We start from the raw sequence: 22,561 nt of genomic DNA, 5'->3' as shown, positions 1-22,561 counted from the left end.
TTTTTCACGTTTTTTTTATATAGATATGTATATATATATATATATTTGTTTTACTGGAAAAGAAAAAGAAAAGGAAGAGAAAAAAAATATATAACTAATTTTTTTTTGTTTTTATGATTTTTAGTTAGTTTTTTTTAATAATATTAATCAATATAACTAAAAATTAGTAAATAAAAAAAATAAAAAACTATACTAACACAATATTTATACCAACAAAAATACAAATAAACTTACTAACATTTTGGTAAAAAAATTTACTAAACCTTTGAAAACTACCTCCCTGGCAACGATGCCAAAATTTGTTTAACGCCCAAAATGTGACTACCACTAAGCGGTAGTTGTAGTAAAATCGGGCGATCGATCCATAAGAAGGTAACCTAAAACCAAAATATTAGTAGAAAATAACACAAAAAGTTAGTAACATGAAATAAATAAAAAATGGAAATGAAAAGAGATTTGAGATTTTGGTATTGTCTTTTTGATGAAATGATAAAGTGAGATAAGTGAAATAAAAGTAAGGTGTAATCAAGAGTTTGAGAAACAGAAAGGTTTCAAGAATCATCAATATGCTTGTTTGGTTACTTAGTTACTTGATTTACAAAAATACACAAGTAAATAGTTCACATCCCAACATTTACTTGGAAAATCTAACATTAAATTCCATATTCTTTTCTAACAAAAGTTCATTTGAGTTATAAAGTTCTTTACTTTAGGAGCACAATGTTAATCTTATGAAAAATCTAAAAATGAAAAAATACTCAAGGGCAATAATGCAATAGAAGATTAGACATAAAATTATGTATCAATATTACTTTTACTAATTAGAAGCACATAGAAAGAGTATGACTAATCCTATATACTATTAGCACAGGTAAATAAAGATAACAAAATAGAGATGGGGATTAAAGAACATAAATAACTCAAATACATTACATTAAGAACATAGTAAATCAAAGTAGCAAAATAACATCACTAGCATATGGAATCATCTCTAACCTTCCTAGGAAGATTAGGCTATTATGCTCATGATTCTCATAAAATTCTAAGAAGAAAATATGAGAAGAATGTGAGTAGAAATTTTGCTATAGTTTCTTTACTCTAAAAATTACATACTATGTGAAAGAAAGAGTCCCTATTTATAGATGGAGGAGAGGACTAAAAAGAAATTAAACAACAAATGGGGTTTTCATAATAAATCTGAAATATTAATAATAAAATATGATTTAAAATCAAATCAAATCTTATTATTAATATTAACCTAGCTATTTTGGTGAATGGTCAATTTTCTCTTTTTCTAAAACACCAAAAAATTGAGCTTTGAAGCTCAAAATAGCAATGTGCAAGGCCCAATACCCACAAAAACATGGGCTGAAGGTGGCTGGTGGCAGATGTGGGTTTTGACCCATTCCCAGCCAATGGGGAAGTGCCAGTGCCATGTGGCGCGCTGGCTGAAGGGAAGAGAGGGGGCCGAACCGGGTCGGCAGCAGGTCGTACGCGGGTCGCCAGCGAATTGCCAGGCTGGAGCTGCTGGGCTTGGGTGTCGTGTGACACACTGTGAGCATGCCACCTAGCGCGCGAAGATAGGAGGAGAGGGGGTTGGGCCTTCAGTTTTGGGCCTTCGGGACTGGGCCAAATTTCTTCAAAAATGTCATTTTCTTCATTTTCTTTTTCAGTTTTAACTATTTCTTTGTTCTCTCTTTTTATTAATGTCAAAATGCAATTTATTTCCTAAAAATTAAACACAAATTAAATTAAAATTAAAATTTTCAATTATAAAATATATTACAATAAATTCATGAAAATATTAATTAAAAATTAATTTATTTTACACTTTAAAACTAATGAATTTGTATTTTTGAGCACTAATCAGGCCTGGTTAGTTAAATATGGGGCAACCATAGACTGGAATAAGAAGATGGTAGCCTTTGAGCTTAAGGATGACGATCCCTTTGTATTTTTTGGCACTATGCATGGACCCCGTGTACCTATGATATCAGCGTTGAGGCTAGAGACCTATTGCGATGTGGTTGCATTGGATTCCTAGCCAATGTGGTGGATGCCACTCAGGTCGTGCCAGTGGGACCAAAAGAGACTAGACTAGTCTGTGAGTTTCTAGCTGTGTTTCCAAAGGATTTGTCAGGGTTGCCACCACACAGAGAGATAGAGTTTGTTATTCAACTGGCACCAAGGACAGAACCAGTGTCTAGGGCAGCGTACAGAATGGCCCCAACAGAGTTGAAAGAACTAAAGGTACAGTTACAGGAGTTGTTAGACTTGGGTTTTATTAGACCCAGTTTATCTCCATGGGGTGCGTCAGTCTTATTTGTAAAGAAGAAAGACGGTTATCTGAGGATGTGTATTGATTACAGGGAACTGAATAAGTTAACTATTAAGAACAAGTATCATCTACCAATGATAGATGACATGTTTGATCAGTTGCGGGGTAGGATGGTATTCTCGAAAATAGGTCTTGGATCTAGTTATCACCAGCTGAGGATCAAGGAGGAAGATATACCGAAGACAGCTTTTCGCACCAGATATGGGCATTATGAGTTTTTAGTTATGTCATTTGGTTTGACTAATGCCCCAACAAATTTTATGGATCTAATGAACATGGTGATCAAGAATCATCTGGATTGGTTTGTGATCGTCTTCATCGACGATATTCTAGTTTATTCTCACTCGGAGGAAGAGCATGAGCAGCATCTTAGGTTTGTTTTACCAAGGCTGGGGGAACACAGACTGTGTGTGAAGTTCAGGAAATCTGAGTTCTGGTTACCGCAGGTGACTTTCCTTGGTCACATTGTCAGTAGAGATGGAATCAAGGTGGACCCAGATAAGATTGAGGCAGTCAAAGATTGGCTAAGGCCAAGGAATGCTTTAGAGATCAGAAGCTTTTTGGACTTGGCAGGTTATTACATGCATTTTGTAGAAGGGTTTTCTAGGATTGCTTCACCACTGACAGAGTTGATCCGCAACAACTGGAAGTTTGTATGGTCAAATAAGTGTGAGAACAACTTTTAGGAACTGAAGCAACGTTTGATTACCGCTCCAGTTTTTAATTCTTCCAACAAATCAGGAGAAGTTTGGGGTTTACTATGATGCCTCGAGACAAGGTTTGGGTTGTGTTCTTATGCAGGCAGGGAAGGTGATTTCTTATGCATCACGTCAGTTGAAAGAATATGAATAGAGATACATTTTATGCCTCTCTTCCTATTCTAAAAAACTCTTGGCTTAACAAACATTCTTGTCCCGCACGAAGCATATGAAATTGGAGATCAAAAAAGGTATGGCGGTTGGGCCTCTTATTCATTCAGAGATGATCCTTACTCAGCGGGACTCGTCGCTCCTACACATGATCTGGAGTTAGCAGGGGTGGTCTTTGCACTAAAGGTATTGAGGCATTACCTTTATGGGGAGAAGTGTGAGATATACATTGACCACAAGAGCTTGAAGTATTTCTTCACACAGAAGGATTTGAACATGAAATAGAGGCATTGGTTAGAGTTAGTGAAGGAATATGACTGTGAAATCCTATATCATCTAGGGAAAGCCAACGTGGTGGCATATGCCCTAAGTCTGAAAGGACTAGGACAATTATGCAATTCGAGGCAGATATCCAAGGAATTGACAAAGGATATGACAAGAGTAAGGATAGAGTTAGTGGTGGGCCAGTTAGCCAACATCACCCCTGCAGTCTACTTTTCTAGAGAAGATAAATGAAAGTCAGTTGGATGATCCATATTTGATGAAGATTAGAGGGGACGTCCTAGCTAGGGTGGCTAGGGACTACACAGTGTCAGAGATAGGCTTACTGACGTACAAGGGTCAAATCTGTGTTCTGATGGATGTTGTTATCAGATGGGAGATTCTGGATAAATCTCATACTACCCTTTACTCTTTGCATCCAGGTACCACGAAGAAGTATTAGGATCTGAAGACTTTATATTGGTGGTCTGGTATGAAGAGGGATGTAACCAAATATGTGGCTAAGTGCCTGACGTGTCAGCAGGTCAAGGCTGAGCATCAGAGACCAGTGAGGCTATTACAGCCTCTGGATATCCCAGAGTGGAAGTGGGAGGACATCACCATGGATTTCGTGGTTGGGTTACCCAAGACAATGGGTCAACATGATTCGGTATGGGTCATTATGGATCAGTATACCAAATCAGCTCACTTATATAGTTGAGAAATATGCAAATCTCTATGTGAGAGAGATAGTGCGCCTTCATGGGGCTCTGAAGTCGATTGTGTCAGATCGGGACCCCATAATTACTTCCAAGTTTTGGGGAAGTTTACAAAAAGCTATGAGTACACAGTTGAAATTTAGTACGACTTATCATCCTCAGACAGATGGTCAATCTGAGAGGACGATTCAGATACTAGAAGACATGCTTCAAGCATGCGCGTTGGACTTTGAAGGGTCCTGGAGTAATTATTTGCCTTTTATAGAATTTTCCTACAATAACAGCTATAAATTGACCATTGGAATGGCTCCTTATGAGATGATGTATGGTAGGAAGTGTATATCACCCATTCATTGGGATGATATGGGTGAAAGGAAATACTTAGGTCTTGAAGCAGATTAGGGGACCAATGAGGCTATCAAAAAGATTAGAGCTCGGATGCTCGCGTCACAAAGTAAATAGAAAATTTATTCAGATCTGAAGCGCAGGAACGTGGAGTTCCAAGTGGGAGACTATGTCTTCCTTAGAGTTTCACCATTGAAATGGGTGAGGAGGTTTGGGAAGAAAGGCAAGTTGAGCCCTAGATTTGTAGGAACTTTTGAGATCTTGTAGAGGATTGGTCAGGTGGCCTATAGGTTGGCCTTACCTTCGACATTGTCAACAGTGCACAATGTATTTCATATTTCGATGCTTCAGAAGTATGTATCAGATGAGGCTCATGTTTTGAGTTATGAAGATCTGGAGCTGCAGGCAGATCTATCCTATGAGAAACAATCACCCCAGATATTAGACAAGATGGACAAGGTCCTAAGGAATAAAACCATACCTTTGGTTGAGGTATTATGGAGGAACAGTAAGGTCGAGGAAGCGACCTGGGAATTGGAGTCAAATATGCGGGATTAGTATCCCGAGCTGATCAGGTAAAAATTTGAGGACCAAATTCCTATGAGGAGGGGATAATTGTAACGTCCCAAATTCCCTAATAAGGCTTAGTGTCTTGATTAGGGGGCCAGGAGAGCAATAATTGGATTATTTATGTGTTTATGTGATATGTGTATATTATTATGTGAATTATGTGAGTTATATTATGATATGACTGTTTGCATGTTTAAGTATATTAAATATGCATGTGGGCTTGTTTCTTGTTAGAAGGGTATTTTCATAATTTTGACCCATTGAGGGTATATTTGTAAATATATGTATTCTGTGATTCAGACCACATTATTATGTGGATGTATTTGGGTTATTCGACACAAGGCGATCCTAGTGAGCAAGTTAGTGGTTTAGTCACAACGCGGTCAAATACTTGGCTCAGGGTGTGCCTAGGAGTATTTTGGTATTTAGTACATTACCGAGATTTATCGAGTAATGGGAAGTTATTTGGTGATTAATTGGGAATATTGGTGTTAGTTGTAGATTAGTGGGAAATGGTGGCAAAAGACTAATTTTCCCTTGAGGGCATTAGAAAGAGCTAAGGAAATTGAAAGGGGCAATTTCGTTATTTACTTGTCTAAAGAGTAAGTATACTAAGCCAATGGGAACCTTTTAGAAACAAACAGATACACTTCACTCCTTCTCCCTTTCTCTCTCCTGTTACTTCCTCTCTCTCTCTCTATGTTTGATTTGGAATTCCTTGAATTTTGAGGAGAATTTCTTTAAATTGAAGGAGTTTGGAGCTAGGAATTGGGTTAGGAGCATCATAAGGTCGGATTGCTTAGCTAAGGCAAGGTTTTAAACTCTAATTTGATTAATTTATTTTGGTTTATTTTGGTGTTCTTGAGTTTTGAACTCAAGGTTTGAATTTTGAATTGGGTAAGGTTTTGGCATAGTTCTTGGTGTATTTGTGTTGCCTTAAGTGTATTATTAAGGTTTTGGGACTCAAATTTGGGTTTGGTTGTTAATTGGGATGAATTTTGACGGATTTGGCTTAGAGAAAAATGTTGGAAATCTGGGTTCGCGGGGTTGTGTCGTGGCGCTGTTCTTGGAGCATCACGGCCCGTATGAACTCAGGAGCGTTGGGTTCTTCTGAACCGCCTTAGCACTGTGGTGCGTGTCCAGTGAAAACATGTCCAGGGCTCTCTGCCTTGGGGCGTGCCGCGGCCCTTTAGGGATGCGTCGCGACGCTAATTGGGAAGAATAACCAAGTGAGGTTTCAAGTTATGGGGACTTAAACCTAATAGCTCAGGAAGGATTCTACTACCCGGTTTAGTAGAATTCAAGGTCCCAGAGGGTAGGACTTGGTCTGGAAGCCTTTATTTACTCGATATTGATGGATATCCTTTACTATGGTTATGACTAGGGTATCACTAGGGCTCGGAATGGGATCATGCTTGAGGGTCATTTCTATTTATCCAGTGCTTGGACTAGAGGTAAGAAAACTGCACCCTGGGTTATGATTAGGGCTCTGGCACATGTGATTGAGCATGATTATGATTATGCCTGTGATTATTTGATTAAGCATGCTTAAGTGCTTTGCATTTGGATAATTTTTAAATTATTTATTCTTCTCTGTATTATCTGATTGAAAGGCTTGACTTATAAGTCAAGGGCGACAATAACACGCTGAGCGCGAACCAAAAGGCTTGACTTATAAGTCAAGGGAGCAATAGCGCGCTGAGCGTAGGCCAATATGGTTAGGCCTCTCCAAGAATGTGGTATACGCTTGACCGACCATATGGTCACTTGGAAAATAAAGCGCCAGGTACGCTTGGCTAGCCTTAAGGCTGGATACACAGAGAATAGGGCAATGGGCCCCGGGGTGACTCTACAGTCACTTATCTATGGCAACAGGCCCCAGTGTGACTCTATAGTTACTTATCTGAATTGAATGCATGCATGAATAGGGTTATTGTATGCTATTTATGATTCTGTAATATATTATTAACTGTTTATGAGCATGTGTTAAGTTTTCTTGTTGAGCCTTGGCTCACGGGTGCTATGTGGTCCAGGTAACGGAAAAAAAAAAGTTGGACCAGCCATGAGTTGGAGAGCTTCGGCGACGACGTATACATATGCAGCTTGCTCGACCACCATGACCGGGGGTTCACAGAGGAACTAAGGTCGAACCCTAATTTTTCTGCTTAGGTCAGCCTGTTGTATTCTTTTGAGTTGTAAATGACCTTATAATGTTTATTTTGGGATCTCATGTACGAACTTAAACTTTTTAATGAAATGATTACTTCTTCTGACCAAAAATTTTAACCCGAACCTGTTAATTACCTTTAGTCACACATTTATGGCCAAATGACTTGATTAAAGAGTCTACCACTATTTAAAAGTGCACAGTGTAACTTGGCTATCCAGGGTGTTACATATATTGATTGTTCATATTCTTTCATCAACTTAATTTATTAAATTTATTGTCTCCTTCTCAACTTCTAGCAATGAAGATGGTGTGAAGTAAGCAACACAATTTGATATTCTTTAATCGTAGTGTTTCCCTCACAATTTTGAAGAAGAAAAAATTGAATATGACGGCAGAGTAGTTTGACAGAATGATTGTGTTTTTGTTCTAAATTGTTAGTTTGGTGAATTATTTGAGATTTTAGTTTAAAAAAAAAAATTTGACCAAAATCGGGTATAAGGATCTATTTGAACCATTTTATAAAACATAGGGTTCAAAAAGTAATTTATCAAAACACAGGGTTCAAACAAGTAATGAAACAAAATACATGGTCTAAAAAGGTATAAACACGAGAGAAAGAGAAGAAACAAACATAGAGAGAGTTAAGATTTTCATCTTCAAGAATTTCTACAGAGTAAGTATTAGGGTTTGCATCTATTTTCTTCTCATCAATCTAAACCTTTTTCTTCTCCAATAGATATATCTATTATTTTGTCTTTGGTCCACTCTAATATAGGCTTTATAAGCCACAAAATGTCTCTAAAAGTGAGATACAGCCAAAGGGGAAATGAGAAATCTTATTTCTCCATGTTATTATGCTGCTGAAAATATACTAAGATTAAAATGGATTTTGTTTTCATTGCCCACTTTGACCTAGGTTTTATAAACCACTAAAGGTCTCCAAAAATGAGATACAGTCATGGAGAATATGATAAACCTTGAACAAATTCATGGTCATTTATGTTGTCTAATTTCTCCCAAAATCAAAGATGATTTTTTGTATTCTTCATGGCCCACTTTGACCTAGGCTTTATAAGCCACAAAAGGTCTTCAAAGGTGAGATATAGCCATGGAGAATATGATCAATCTTAAACAAATTCATAGACATTTATGTTGTCTAATTTCTCCCAAAATAAAAGATGATTTTTTGTATTCTTCATTGTCCACTTTGACCTAGGCTTTATAAGCCACAAAAGTCCCCAAAAGTAAGATGCAGCTATAAATAATTTGATAAATCTTAAAGATTCATAATTTGTTATGCTGTTAACTTTCAACAAAACTCCAAGAAAAAATATATTATGAGGATCTTGAGAATATGACAATGCATATGCAAAATATTTTGACACAAAAAAAAATTTATAGCTTCCATATGCATAAAATATGATCACATTAGGTCTAAATATTCACAAAACAAAAAATCTTGCAATATAAGTTTTGGAATTTAAATATCCTCAACTCATTATTGATATACATCTGGTCTTCGAAATTTGAGTTTTAAAAAAATTCTACAAAAGCATGTTCCTAATGTCTAGTCCTCTAGGTGTTTTGGATTGTAGTATGGATATAAACATATATGCACAGATGGTGTTCAATTAAAAAGATGTCATTTGGTGTAATGCTTTCATATGTATATTGTTGACCAGCGTTTTGGTCAACCGACATTGAATTAATTAAAACAAGGATTAAGTAATATAAAGAGTTGAACTTAAGTAAACCACACAAAGAATTTTATAGTGATTCAGCCCCAAGAGTTGGTAATGACCTGCGTCCACTTACACTTTTAATAATATCACAAAGATTTCAAGCTAAAAATCAGATGAACTGGAGTCAACTGAGTTTCTTAAGCCTGACATAGAAAATACAATACAATAAGGGTTTTGTATGTAAGTGCATAATCTAAAGAGAGTCTAGAGTCTCGAGACTCAAGATCTGATTTGGGGTTCCCCTCCAAATGACAGTGAGAGGTCCTATGTATAGAAATTCTAGTGGGTCTTGGGCCTTACAAGTGTGAAATGGGCCCTACACGCATAAAGTGGGTCTTTTACAACTGAATATGAAATAAAATACATTCAAAATACAGTTACATAAATATCTCATGAAATACGGATCGATCCGGTCATTGAAGTTGTTTATGAGATTTTCATTCGACCAGCGTTCATCTCTTGAGCAGGTTGCATGTGGTCAATCTTGTACATATGTGATCAACAGCCTTATTTATATTGGATGAACTCGTGGAGGAAACTTTTCATCTTCTGCTCGAGCCCATTCGACCAGAGCCGGTGAGGATTCTCATTTCCACGTGTCAATTTGTCATGCTACATCACCATGTCTAGTTTTTGGTTAAACATCTACCCCTCAAGTTTATCAGAGTGCGACTAGCATTGGATAAAATTTTACTCTTTGACCAGCCTGGAGTCCTTTTGTATTCTGACATATTGGAAAAGGGAAAACCATTACAATTTAATTGGTGCAATGATGACCCTTTCCTTGGTAAGCCAACTGGCAACTTTTCAGTTTCTTAGGCATGTTGATGTCAGACCAGCTACAGTAAAGAGGACCTTTTAGTACCTAGGATGGCATCATGCATGCTCACGTGTTTGGAAGCTATATATAGCCCCTCCTTTCCTCATTTTCCCTTCAATTCACCCTTTTATCTTCTTCAATTTTCTCTTTTCTCCAAGAACACCTAAGAACCCCAAAAATTCCTCCCTGCATTCTAAGAATCTGTGAAAATCGATTCATACAATCGTTGTACAAGTAAGTTCTCAATCATATCCTTCTCATTTGTTGCTTTGCTTTCTGTGAGATCTGCTGTAATTTCTTAAAATAACATATGTGTTCTTTGTGTTCTTGAAAAATCAGTAGGGATTGTAAAAAATTTCTAGGCATATTGTTATCTTTTCTTGGAAAAAACTTTCTTGGGTAGTAAGAAATAGAACTTAGCCTTTGGGCAGGCTTTAACTTGTAGAAATTCTTTAGAAAAATTGTAAGTTCACAAGAAAATACATTTTCATTTTTGGAAAAATAGTGGGAAATTTCCCGCCTAAAGGTAAGTGGAAAGGTTTGTGAAAATCTTTCCAACTTCCTTTTAAATCCAAATATAACCCTGGTCGAATACACCAATATGTTTGTATTAGACCAATACACTTCTTTTAAGCACACAAAAATCTATGTCGAATGACTTACTTCCCATCTATTTTCATACCAGGTGTATGCACGCGATTACTGGGGAAGTGACTATTTTGTATCACCAAACTTAATATAGATATTGGTCGATGATCTTGGACAAAATCAACCAGATACTTTACCGAAATCAGGAACTTTTGAATCACCTTTTTGACCAGCGGTTCAACACCATCATTATCACTTTCTATTCACTCTCGACCAAGAATATCTTCCTATGGTCATGGAATTACACCAAGGAATTAGGAAATTGTTGATACCCTCCCGATCGAAGTTCCAATCAGTAGGAGAGTTGTGAGCAACAATTCTTTATCTAACTTAGTTGTAACTATTGTTATTTGTCCTCCAGATATGGCAAGAGTTAAACAAACGACCCGCCAAAGAATAGTTTCATACCTGCACGTCTCTAGGCAAGTGACTAGTGGGGGTAATGTGGAGGAGGAAAGGGTTGAACCAAACGTTAATGTCACGGGGACTATAAGACTACGAGCATAATTGAAGGCTTGGAAGAAAATGTCTCTCTCTTGGCATTTGGTACCAGCAAGCACTCTGGAGAGTTATGCTGAGAAATATGGGATTAGGGGATAAACATGATCACCCCTCGAGTAGACCAGCGTGCTAACCGTCCTGGTGGAGCATATAGCGTCTGGTCACGATTTCAGATTACAGTTGGTTCAACTCTCACTTTGCACAACTTCTTCAAAGGGGTGGCAGAGTATTTTGACATTTCCCCTTTCAAAAAACTCTAAATAGGTATTTAATGTTATCTGCATTATATATCATTTATCATCTTCATCGCTAGGACCCACCTATTCCTCACGTGGTCATTTATCTATTCGAGTTGAAGTCCAACTCTAATCAGCATGGGGCTAGTTTCTTTTACTTATGTCATTGCAACATGACCAGGGTATTCCTAACGGAGACCACGTTTCACAGCAACGCTGGTCAGTATCATATGGAGTAATTTTTTACGACGAACCTAGTCTCCACAAAACTTTCATTCCAGCAAGGAGGTAATTAGTACCACACTGTCTCTCATTTTTTTTCTTTTGTGTATACCTAGTATTTATACTCATCTTTGTGTTTAGGCCCACGGTACCAGCCCCCTCCTACCCAAGAGATGCTCAATCGAGCAAACATTCTAGTTGGGCTCACCAGCGAGGAGAAAAGCTATCGGCGGTTGGTAACCATGGCCAATCTCAGGCTGGTAGGGTTGTTCCAGTCTCACCAGGCTGCCCAGGACAAAGAGTGTTACTAGTAACAGATCTTATGAACCAGTTGTGGGTGAAGGAGAAGAGCAAAACGAGCAGGCCCAAATAGTTCTTACCCTGACCAGAAGGAGAACTAGTAGGATAAGCATTAGAGAGCCAAAAGAGGCTGAAAACCAAAAACAAATCATGGTTGAGGACCCTTTGAACATGCCCTCTTCTGATGATGAAAGAAACACTCCAAGTAATAATAAAACTACTTCTTTATATTCTAAGTGTAATAGTAGCCCTTATGATTCACCCATTCCCCTTCTAGACCTGTTTGAAGGGGAGGTGAATTTTTCATGGTCGAACAACACTTAATTTTTAAACTACTTTTCTGAAGGCAGTGTAAGAATGGGTATTGTACTTTCCCATTATATGTGTTGTTTGAAATATATGTTCTATACTTGTTGAACTAAAAAAAATTTCTTGTGTGCAACTATGTCAGATTTCAAGGGGTTTGATATTTATGCTTCAACTTCACCTGCAGCCCCGAAAAGAAAAACCCCAACAAAGAGAAAGGTTTCTAATGCAGGGTCGAATCAAGAAAGGCAACCAGAGAAGTACACCAAGTGTGAGGATCCTTCTATTACTGACCCTCATGCTCCTATGGCCTGCGAGAAAACCCCTCTAACAACCGACTTTGTTGGTCGTGTTGCTGATCCTAATGCTACTTCTACCATCCTCCAAATGCTCAAAGCCTGAGCTGAGGATATTAGCCACCGAATAGCCAAGCTCTCTCAACATCCTTTAAGTACTGAGGCCTTCTCCTCTCTGGTTGATGTGACCTTGGATTTTGATCTTTTTCAGGCTCTATGTGAGACCTTGTCGGTAAGTGTCTTGTTGAACTTCTCTTTTTACTTCAAAATTTTCATTTAAATTTAATTCCTTTACAATTTTTCTTCTCTTTTTCAGGGAGCTATGACTCTAAGCTTTGCTCGTCAACAAGCAAAGTAATTTTCTGAGCAGCTCAAGGAAACCAAGTCTTCCTTGGAACACTCTCATGAAATTACCTCAAAGAACAAGGAAGAGGTCGAGCTACTCAAGAAGGAGCTCATTGGGAAGACAATTGATCTTGAGCAGAAGATCAAAGACAACCAAGTCCTTTAAGACAAGGAAAAGGAGCTTCTGCAACTCGTCAAGGATCGAGACCAAAAGCTTAAGGAGAAGGATGAAAAATATTCTTCAGGCATGTCTCAATATAGGAGTACAGCCTTTAACTGCTTTTATATGTTTTGGAAGCATAATAAAGAGGCAAACTTTTCATATTTCCCTGATGAAGTCCAAAAGAATGAGATAGAAAAATTCCTTGCTCGAGAGGCTGCAAAGTCTGTTATTCCCAAAACTGCCAAGCCGGAGGTCGACGAGGAGGAGGAGGTTGAGGATGGGGTTGACTAGTAGTAGTTTTAGTTTTTCTTTATTTTTCTTGTATACCAGGACATTGTTCGTAGTGTCAAAACAATGGCTGACCAAGCGACTTTTAATCTCGGTAATTGTAATATTCTTTTGAGCATTTTCCTGTTGATGCAACTTCAATTACACTACTAGTATTTTTTTTTTTCAGTTATAACATTTTCATGCTATATGTGTTATCCTAGGTACAACATTTCCATGTCATACTTATCATTTTTTTTCTCTTTAAATTGAACAAACATATGAAGCACCAACACTTTATAAATTTTCAAAAAAAAAATCTAAGTACTACTCAGGCATGATTTTTACTCTTTTGCTTACGTTATGGTGGTGTATACCCTATGTCTCCCCCAAGTGATCGAGGAGGTTAACCTTGGTCACTTTCCAAATAACCAAAGCCTGTTCGAACTTAACTCAGCTATTTGAAACATATCACATAGAAAATATAGTGGGACAATGGAACCATATACGTGTTAAGCAATACTTGTGAAAATCACAATAGTTGGAAAATTGAATGTATTAGCACACCCCCTTGTAAATAACTCGCAAAAAATGGACAAAATCATGTATGTACGAGCAACCAATAATTTGTTATTGCTTTGTAAATAACTGTTCGTGTAAAAATGGGAAAATCATGCCTTACGATCAGTTAGCACAATATAAAATGGACAGTCGTGTCTTTTGACAAGTTTATTAAAACAAAATTGTCTGGTTGTGTTATTTGGGCAAATCGTGCCTGACAACCAGTTAACACAAACAAGATATTAATATTTGATCGCGTAAAAATGGGCAAAACCATGCCTTACGACCAGAAGATTTAGGAAAATAAAAATGACTAGTGGTCACTAAATAGGCAAAACGTGCCTCGTAGCCAAAACATTCATAAAATAGATAAATTACGGTCTTTTACAAGGTGGGAAAAATTTGCTTAACAACCAAAGATCTAAAAAAATCACAATGAATAAATAATTGGTTGTTTACAAAATGGGCAATTCGTGCTTTTACAACCAGTAAATACAAAAATAAAAATAGTTGGTCGTGTAAAAAATGTGCAAATCATGTCTTACGACCAACATTACACTAACTCATAGTAATGGTGCAATTCGACACTTGAATTATTTATCTGTGTTTAAACAACTTTGATTAGCTTGTTCTAGAAACTTGTGAAGTCATGTTGGTCGTGACTGGGCCTTTCTTGGCTTTTGTGATAGAAGAGTTGTAAGACTCTCTTGCTTCTCTCTGATTTCCTTTAACACATCTTGTACCAGCATTGGTTTGAAACTTCATTGTGAGATGGAATGTCGAAGTTATTGCCCGCAAGTCAATGATAATTGTTCTTTCAAGCAAGGCATTGAATGTGAATGGAAGGTCCACCACAACAAATGTTGTCATAGTCGTGATATTCGTTGGTGCACTCCCAACGGTGACTGCAAGCTTTATTACTCCTACCAAAGGCATTCCTTCTCTTGTAAAACCATAAAGGGTTTGAGTGCAAGGCTCAATATCTCTGATAGAGAGTTTCTTTCTTTCAAGGGTCGACTTGAACAATATGTTCATAGAAGAACCATTGTTTGTCCGACTATCATGTTAGAAATTTGTGCTTCGATGACTAGAGGATCATTATGTGGGAACTTGACATGATTAACGTCTTCCTTAGTGAAGGTAATAGGTTCACACTCATAGCGAGGCATTTTGGGAGTTCTCTCCTCAACTTCCAATACATCATTATTTGGCTCATGACGGAGTGTTCAAGCATATCTCTCTAGGGCCTTCCTACTTTCACCCGCTAGATGTGGTCCTCCACAGATTTTATCTAGCCATCCTGCTACTGGGGTAGGTAACAATGACTAAGTTGGTGCATTTGGATTATTTACAGTAGGTGGTTGTTGGTCATTTTGGCGACAAACATATCTTCTCATGGCTTGGTGATTCTGCTGAATCAGAAACTCGTTCTCGTCTTTGAGCTAGCTACACTCATTAGTATCATGACCATAATCATTATGGAATCTGCAAAATTTGGTCATGTCTCTTTGGATGATATCCTTTTAGATAGGTGTTGGTTTTCTATATGGGACTTCAGCTTGTATGGCTTGAATTACATTTGCTCGTGATCTAAGCATAGTAGAGTAAGTGGTGAATTGTGGCACATATTACGAGGTTTATCATTGGTTTTAACTCTCTTGTCATTATCGTTATTTGTGCCACTGTTCGAGTTGTTATTTCGCTTACCACTCATAGTGTTTTTATTACCACTATCATTACCGCCCTGGTTGTTGTTAGAGTTGGTACCTTGATTATTATTTAGGGTATTGCCCACCCCTACTCCTGTTTGGTCTGCCTTCATGATTGCATCTTCTAATTTAATAAACTCATCTGCATAGTAAAGAAACTCTCTAGTCGAGTGCACAATTTTCCTTCTTAGATCTGCCTAGAGTGGTCCCTTAACCTTTATTCCAACCATGATACCCATCAGTTTACCATCATCCCTAATAGTTTTTGAACGAGCAACCTCTTGCATGAATCATTCTACAAAATATGTAAGAGGCTCGTCAGCACCTTTCTATATGTCCACCAAGTCATTAAGTTCGGTTGGCAGAGTTCAAGCAACAAATAATTGTGAGTAGAAGAGTCTCACAAATGAATCCCAGGGAATTAATGGTTCTTGGATCTATTTTAAATAACCATTGTTGAGTAGCAGGAAAAATCCTACACCGGGCATCGTCTCTAACACCTTGAAGATCGGTTTGGATTTCAAAGTTGTTGACATGTGACGCTGGGTTCTCTTTGCAAGAATTTCATTCAGCCAAGGATCCCACAGCTCCCAGCCAACAAGCTCGTGCTGACAGTATGGCTTCTTGGTTTCCTCCTCTTCTTGGGCTACTAAAACTGAATGTGGATGCTGCCGAGTCTAATTCAACCCATGAAATGGGGTTCGGTGCAGTCATCCACAATAATGATGGGGGCATTGCTACAACAATAGCAATACCATGGCTGGGCAGATATCAACCACTGATCATGAAAGCACAAGCTTTACTTGAAGCTCTTCGTTGGTGCTCAACAGAATTTTTTCAAGCTAGTTGCATAGAATCATATTGTAAAGTTTTAGTTGATGACATAAACAAATCCACCTCCTCTTCTCTTATTTTAGAGGAGTTTGCATATCTTATCAAGGATTCTCTGTCTTCTTTCCCTTGGCCCAGCTTAGCTTCATCCATAGAGAGGCCAATACCATCGCTCATGGCCTAGCCAAGTTGGCTTTAGGCTTAGATAGTGAACAAATTTGGATTGGGGATGATGTATCTTGTATCCTAAACTCTAATGCCTATTCTTAAATAATTACTTTATTTTATTAAAAATTTATTTTTAAATAAAAAACCATACTAAAAAAAATCTATATTTCCCTCTCTCAGGTGAACTATTCTCTCTCTCCTCCTCCCCCTCTCTCCCTCTTCTGTAACTCTCTCGAGCCCATCTTGCCGGCACATTCCTCTATTTCCTTCCTCCTCACACACAGTCTCTCTCTTGGATTCCATAGTATTATTCTGTTTTTCATTGAAAACATTTGTAGTTGGGTTTGACGGATGATTGGTTTTTGCCATTTATATTGTTAGATAATCAATTTTCGTCATTGTGAATGAAAGTTTGTTCTTGATTACATTTTCTTGTTCCATTATTGAGAAAAATAGAGAAAATATATATATATTTTTTTTAAAAACAATCAAATTGGATTTGTTCTTTGTTCTTTTTAGTTGCCCGTATATTTTACTTAGGAAATACAATTTATTTTTACAAAAGTTTAAAGATTTGAAAAAAAAAAATTAACATTTCAAGCATAGTGATGAAGTTGGTTTGCCTGCCACCAAATTTTTACTCTATGTTTAGTATTATGGAAAGAAAGTAGTAGAAAATTAGAATACAGGAAAATAAAAAATGAGTAGGAAAGAATAGAAAACATTTTTTTATAGCTGTTTGGTATGTAGGTATATAGAAATGAAAGAAAATTGATTTATTAGAAATTTACTAAATTATCTTTAAATTATTAATATATATACAAATAATTTTGTAATTTCTTACTCATGAGTTTTTACAAAACTTTTTTTTCTTAGTTTTGGAGGGGAATATTTTTTGTGACCAATCAATATTCTTCTCAATACTTTTTTCTTTTCTCCAATTTTCTTTCCAATCAAATACTCAATTCCGTTCTTTTTACTTTTCACTCCTAGACTTTCTTTCCTTTAACTATTCTTCTTTACCAAACATAGTTAGGGAAGTTTTGAAACATATTTTTTTTATTTAAATTCAAAAAATCTATACTTTTTTAATAAATTTATTTCTATTTCCATTTTATTTTTATCAAAGAACTCACATGCTTATTTTTTTTAGCTGAGAAACTAAAGATAACTAGTTTGAAGGATGCGTTTGCAGTGAAACTAAAAGATTGAGATTAATTTGACAAAAAGAAAAAGACCAGGAACTAAGTTGTCAAAAAACATAAAGAATAGGGATCAACATACAAATAAGCCTTACAATTATTTCCATTTCCGTTTTTTCTTTTACAATTCCTTTTCCGATTTTAAGGGTATTTGACATTCGTGTAAACTTTTATACAATCACTATATTGAGCTCCAATCATATGCTGTAATTGTTTGCTCCATTTTCTCGTTCTCTCATACTTGGTTTGACCCTTATCCCTCGATCACACTTCTTTCTTCTGCAGATTCCGAGTGCCACTGTTTCCCTTCCGCCGTCGCTGCCTACTCCTAGTTCTTGGGTTCATTGAAGTGAATCTTGTTCTTTAAAAGCCTAATTTCACCTTTCTAAGTAATACTTGGGGTTTTATGACGATATTGGTTTGAGAGCGAACTAGAGAAAGTGAAAGGTGAACCACTGAACCAGTACCAATCGGGTGATGAACCTCCGAATGACGAGGTAACCTAATCTCCTTCTTCCATTGATTTACTTTTGATTTCGTTCTCTTTGATACCCTTTTATATGTGTACATATTTTTCACATTCATTCTTGTTAAGCATTTTTTATTATTGCCAACACTCACCATTTGTTTGTCAAAATTACTCTACCAGATAGAGATACTTCATATTCCTTTTCTTCATTGGCTCCTTTTTTTTCTTTTCTTTTCTTTTTTTTTTGAGAAAAATTCGGGGATAGAGATCGAGTTCAATTTGTTTCTTTCTTAAATTGGACGAACATATCTTTATGCTGGAATGAAGCTGAGACTTAATTTTTGTAATCTTTAAAAACCATTCTTACACCTAGTCTACGCTTGCCTTGATTGATTGTTGGCGATTTGCTTACAGAAATCCAAATGGGTTTAAGATTTTTTTTGGAATTAAAATCAGATTTGTTTTCTATATGTGAGTTCGAATTAAGGCAATGCTTTCTGATGTATAATTAAGAGAATGATAAAAGGGAAAAGGTTCGGAGAGGAATGAGGACTGTTCTTTTCTTATTTAACTAATCTACTAATCATGTGAAGAGTTCTATTAAAATTTTGTTTCTTAAATGGTACAGTAAACATGAATAGATGGAAAAAGGGAAACACTTTCCTTAATTCTGTTCCTTTTATGGTCCATTATTCATGGACTGATTTGAAACATTTGGTTTTGTCTCGGATAAGCATAATGAAATCCTTATAGATTCATTCTTTTTTTTTTTTGGTTAAATTTAGGTGAGTCAGCTGGGTTTGGCCTTGCTGCTGTATTTTGGAAGGAACTCATTTCTTAGACTGGAAATTTAACACAATCAGCTATGCAAATAGCTTCCAGTCATCTATACTTTTGTTGTCCTGACAGGTATTTTATCATCTCTCTTATCATATACCTTTATGCATAGTTAGTTTCTCTGGTCATCTTTTGTTAAGTGACTTCTCAATAATGCAGAAAAAGAAGCATAAAACCGGATGGATGGTTTAAAATGCAAATCCCGTGTTCACATCAACAGGTTAAAAGTATTGCTTTTGTTCGAAGACCTCAGGATTGTAAGTTTTCAATGCAGAATACTAGACTGTTTGCTGTTCCCAACACAGATGATGGGCACCCATCTGTCTCCAAGTTAGAAGACTCGAACACAAACCATTCCCCCAACTCTGAAGTGGAATCCTTGCTGCACCATTGGTCGCCTCCGCGGTTTGTGTGGAGGGGATTATCAGTTCTTGTTCTTGCAGGGCAGGTTATAGTAAGAATTTTAATGGGAAAAATCCACTGGCGGAATACTCTCCAACAGTTGGAGAGAGTTGGGCCTAAATCAATTGGGGTTTGTCTCCTAACTTCAGCATTTGTTGGAATGGCCTTCACTATCCAATTTGTGAGAGAATTTACCAGGTTGGGTTTAAGCAGATCTGTTGGTGGAGTACTAGCTTTGGCTTTCGCAAGGGAGTTGAGTCCTGTGGTTACATCAATAGTGGTCGCAGGGCGTATAGGAAGTGCTTTTGCTGCAGAGTTGGGAACAATGCAGGTCTCCGAGCAAACTGACACATTGAGAGTTCTTGGGACTAACCCTGTTGATTACCTTGTGACCCCAAGGGTGATTGCGGCCTCTGTTGCTTTGCCATTTTTGACACTGATGTGCTTCACAGTAGGTATGGCATCAAGTGCCTTGCTTGCTGATGCTGTTTATGGTGTTAGTATCAACATTATATTGGATTCAGCTCGAAGAGCACTTAAACCATGGGACATTATTAGTGCAATGATTAAGTCACAGGTGTTTGGTGCTATTATATCTGTTGTGAGCTGTGCTTGGGGGGTTACCACCATGGGAGGTGCCAAAGGTGTCGGGGAGTCCACAACCTCATCAGTTGTCATCTCCCTTGTTGGTATCTTCATTGCGGATTTTGTTCTATCGTACTTCTTTTTCCAGGGAGTAGGAGATTCATTGAAGAATTGTATGTAAGCAATTGGTTGGTGTTCCATTGTTATATTAGTGTCTTCTCTGTTTGTTTAAGGGTCCATTAAAATTAAATCCGATTAGAGCTTGAAATGAATCAAATTTTTGCAAGATCAATTGCATGCCTTTTGGTAATTCTTTGTTTAGCTACTCTCTTCTTTCTTTTGTGGGTACAAATGTTTAGAAAATAAGTGTTGTCAATTTGTGAAATGGATGGTCTCCAATTTTTTTTCCTGTTGCTCAAGTGGGAAAAAAAATCTATAGCCATTTTTGGAATGTTCCTTGAGTGAGCATCTTCCGGAATCTAGAAGCTTATATGAAAAGCCCTTTTTTTTTTTTTTGAAATTTATGATAAACCCATTTTTGTACCTGAAAATTTAGGGTATTTTTTGAGTGTTCGTTACTCGTTACAGATTGCAAGGTAATTATTTTTTTTTGGGCACCCGCTTTTCAGGGAATGCATTTTCTTTTACATTTATATGCATTTTACTAATAAAATTATGACATCCTTTGTCATATATTTCTCGTTTTATAACATTGAATAATTAAAAAATGTCTTTTGTCATATTTGAATCGAATAAACTGGTGATGTTGAGTGTAATTTACAAATAAAGATATTTTGAATCTTGATAGTCAAACGGGATCTTTTGACATTCTTCTTTAACTTGCGTTTTTTTTTTTTTGAAAAAAAAAATAGCAAAATACACTATTTGTTCCTTGTGCTTAAATTTTGTTTATTGGACTACACTCTTATTTATAGAAAAATAGAAGGGTTCATTTATATTTTTACGGTTCTTTATTGCTTTTTTTTGGCTTATTGAGATTTTTAGTGCCTTTGAATTTTTTGGCTTATTGAAAATTCCCCCTGAACTTTTTATGATACTTAAATGTGGACTTCTGTTTAATTTTGCTAACAGAATGATGATATGGCGGCACTGGACTGTTGATGTGGATTGCCACATGTATAATTAAAAAAATAGATAGGATTTTATCCCCCAAACTTTTAGTGTTACTAAATTATGCCACTCGAATTCTAAAATTTTAAATTTAAACAATATTTTGAATATTAAAAAAATATATAAAAAGTATTAAACTAAAAATTTATTTAAATTAAATTAAATTAATAAAAATAAAAACTTAAAGCGACATAGGAGACACCAAATCTGAATGTCACTAGGGACCCACATGAGCTCAGTCTGTGGACGATGTCGCTACCCAACCAACTTTGAGCTCATTCTGACGCATGCCTAACACCCAAGCTAATTTTTTGTCACCATCAATTTTTTTTTTCTAATTTTGATGGTTTTTTTTCCCTTTTTTTTAATATTCAGAAGATTGTTTAATTTTAAAATTTTAAAATTCAGGGGGCATAATTCGGTAATGGTAATAGTTCGAGGGGCAAAAATTATATTTATTCATTATATTATAAATGAGGCATTGACATGGCAATACCACATCAGCCACCAAACTGCCACATCACCATTCCGTTAGAGAAATTGGACGGAAGTCCCACATTTGAGTAACGTGAATAATTCAGGGGGAATTTTTAACAAGTTGAAAAATTCAGGGGGCACGATATAGATTGGTAATAGTTCGGGGAGAAAATCCTAATTAGCCAAATTTTTTTATTACATTTTTACCAACTCTTTTCAAAATAAGATTTTAATGTTTCAAAATTACAAAAATACTATTTACACTAAACATTAACCCACAAAACACAATGCTAAAAAAACCAAAAAATAACACAAGAACAACATCGAAAAACTCATTCTTACATTTTTAAAAAGTAACACACTGCAATACAATATAAAAAAAACAACTTAAATGTAACACGAAAACAACCTCACAATAGCATAGTGCAACTCATAGCTACCCAAAAACAAAATCAAAAAAATTAACATTGTATTTGTTCAAAAAATAACTAAACATGACAATAAGCTAACATACCACATGTTATACTTCCTTTATTAACAATATTAATATTAGAGACACTAATTGCATCAACCCAAAAATTAACTAAAAAAACAACAAAAACAACCTCAAATAACTTATCATTGCATTCGAAAATGTATCAATAATAAACTTAAAAAATATATATATATATCAAAACAACTAAAAAATAACACAAAAATAAAATGATATTAGACGACTATATATAAACCTAAACCTAAACAATATAGTGTTCAAAAAATAATTTAAAGTCAACTAGACATCAACCCCACAAAAATATGCTCAATACATTGCATCAACCTAACATAAACTAAAAAAACAACACCAAAACAACTGAAAAGATTACTAAAAAATATACTAAATAAAAAAAATCCAAAATATACAAAATATAATAAACTACAAATATACCGAAAAGCAATCAAAAATGATTTGTCAAGATTATGTTGGATCCGGTGCAAGTACAATAATCACAAAAGACAACATTCTTTTTTATTTAATAATTTTGCCCCAACACATTATTACAAAAATTAATATTCTTATTTATTTAATAGTTT

The 22,561-nt window shown here is 36.1% G+C and overlaps 1 protein-coding gene across 1 annotated transcript; it reads left to right on the top strand.

The window, feature by feature from the left end:
- The first annotated feature begins 17,745 nt into the window (after positions 1–17,745).
- LOC133818989 (protein TRIGALACTOSYLDIACYLGLYCEROL 1, chloroplastic) lies at positions 17,746–20,291 on the top strand. Its single transcript, XM_062252134.1, has 3 exons — positions 17,746–18,086; positions 18,844–18,967; positions 19,055–20,291. Exons 2-3 carry the CDS (start codon positions 18,924–18,926, stop codon positions 20,061–20,063), a joined length of 1,053 nt encoding a protein of 350 aa, XP_062108118.1. The 5' UTR covers positions 17,746–18,086; positions 18,844–18,923; the 3' UTR covers positions 20,064–20,291.
- Positions 20,292–22,561: the final 2,270 nt, after the last annotated feature.

Source organism: Humulus lupulus, chromosome 2, assembly GCF_963169125.1.
Source record: "Humulus lupulus chromosome 2, drHumLupu1.1, whole genome shotgun sequence".
In the NCBI taxonomy this organism is placed as follows: domain Eukaryota; kingdom Viridiplantae; phylum Streptophyta; class Magnoliopsida; order Rosales; family Cannabaceae; genus Humulus; species Humulus lupulus.
Note: the sequence above shows the minus strand (reverse complement) of the source record. Positions and strands in the feature narration are given on the sequence as shown.

Bases quoted from the DNA above. Each gene is read 5' to 3' on its own strand.
- LOC133818989 (XM_062252134.1), top strand. From the start codon at position 18,924: ATGCAAATAGCTTCCAGTCATCTATACTTTTGTTGTCCTGACAG. The intron at 18,968-19,054 runs GTATTTTATCAT...TCAATAATGCAG, and splicing joins TACTTTTGTTGTCCTGACAG to AAAAAGAAGCATAAAACCGG.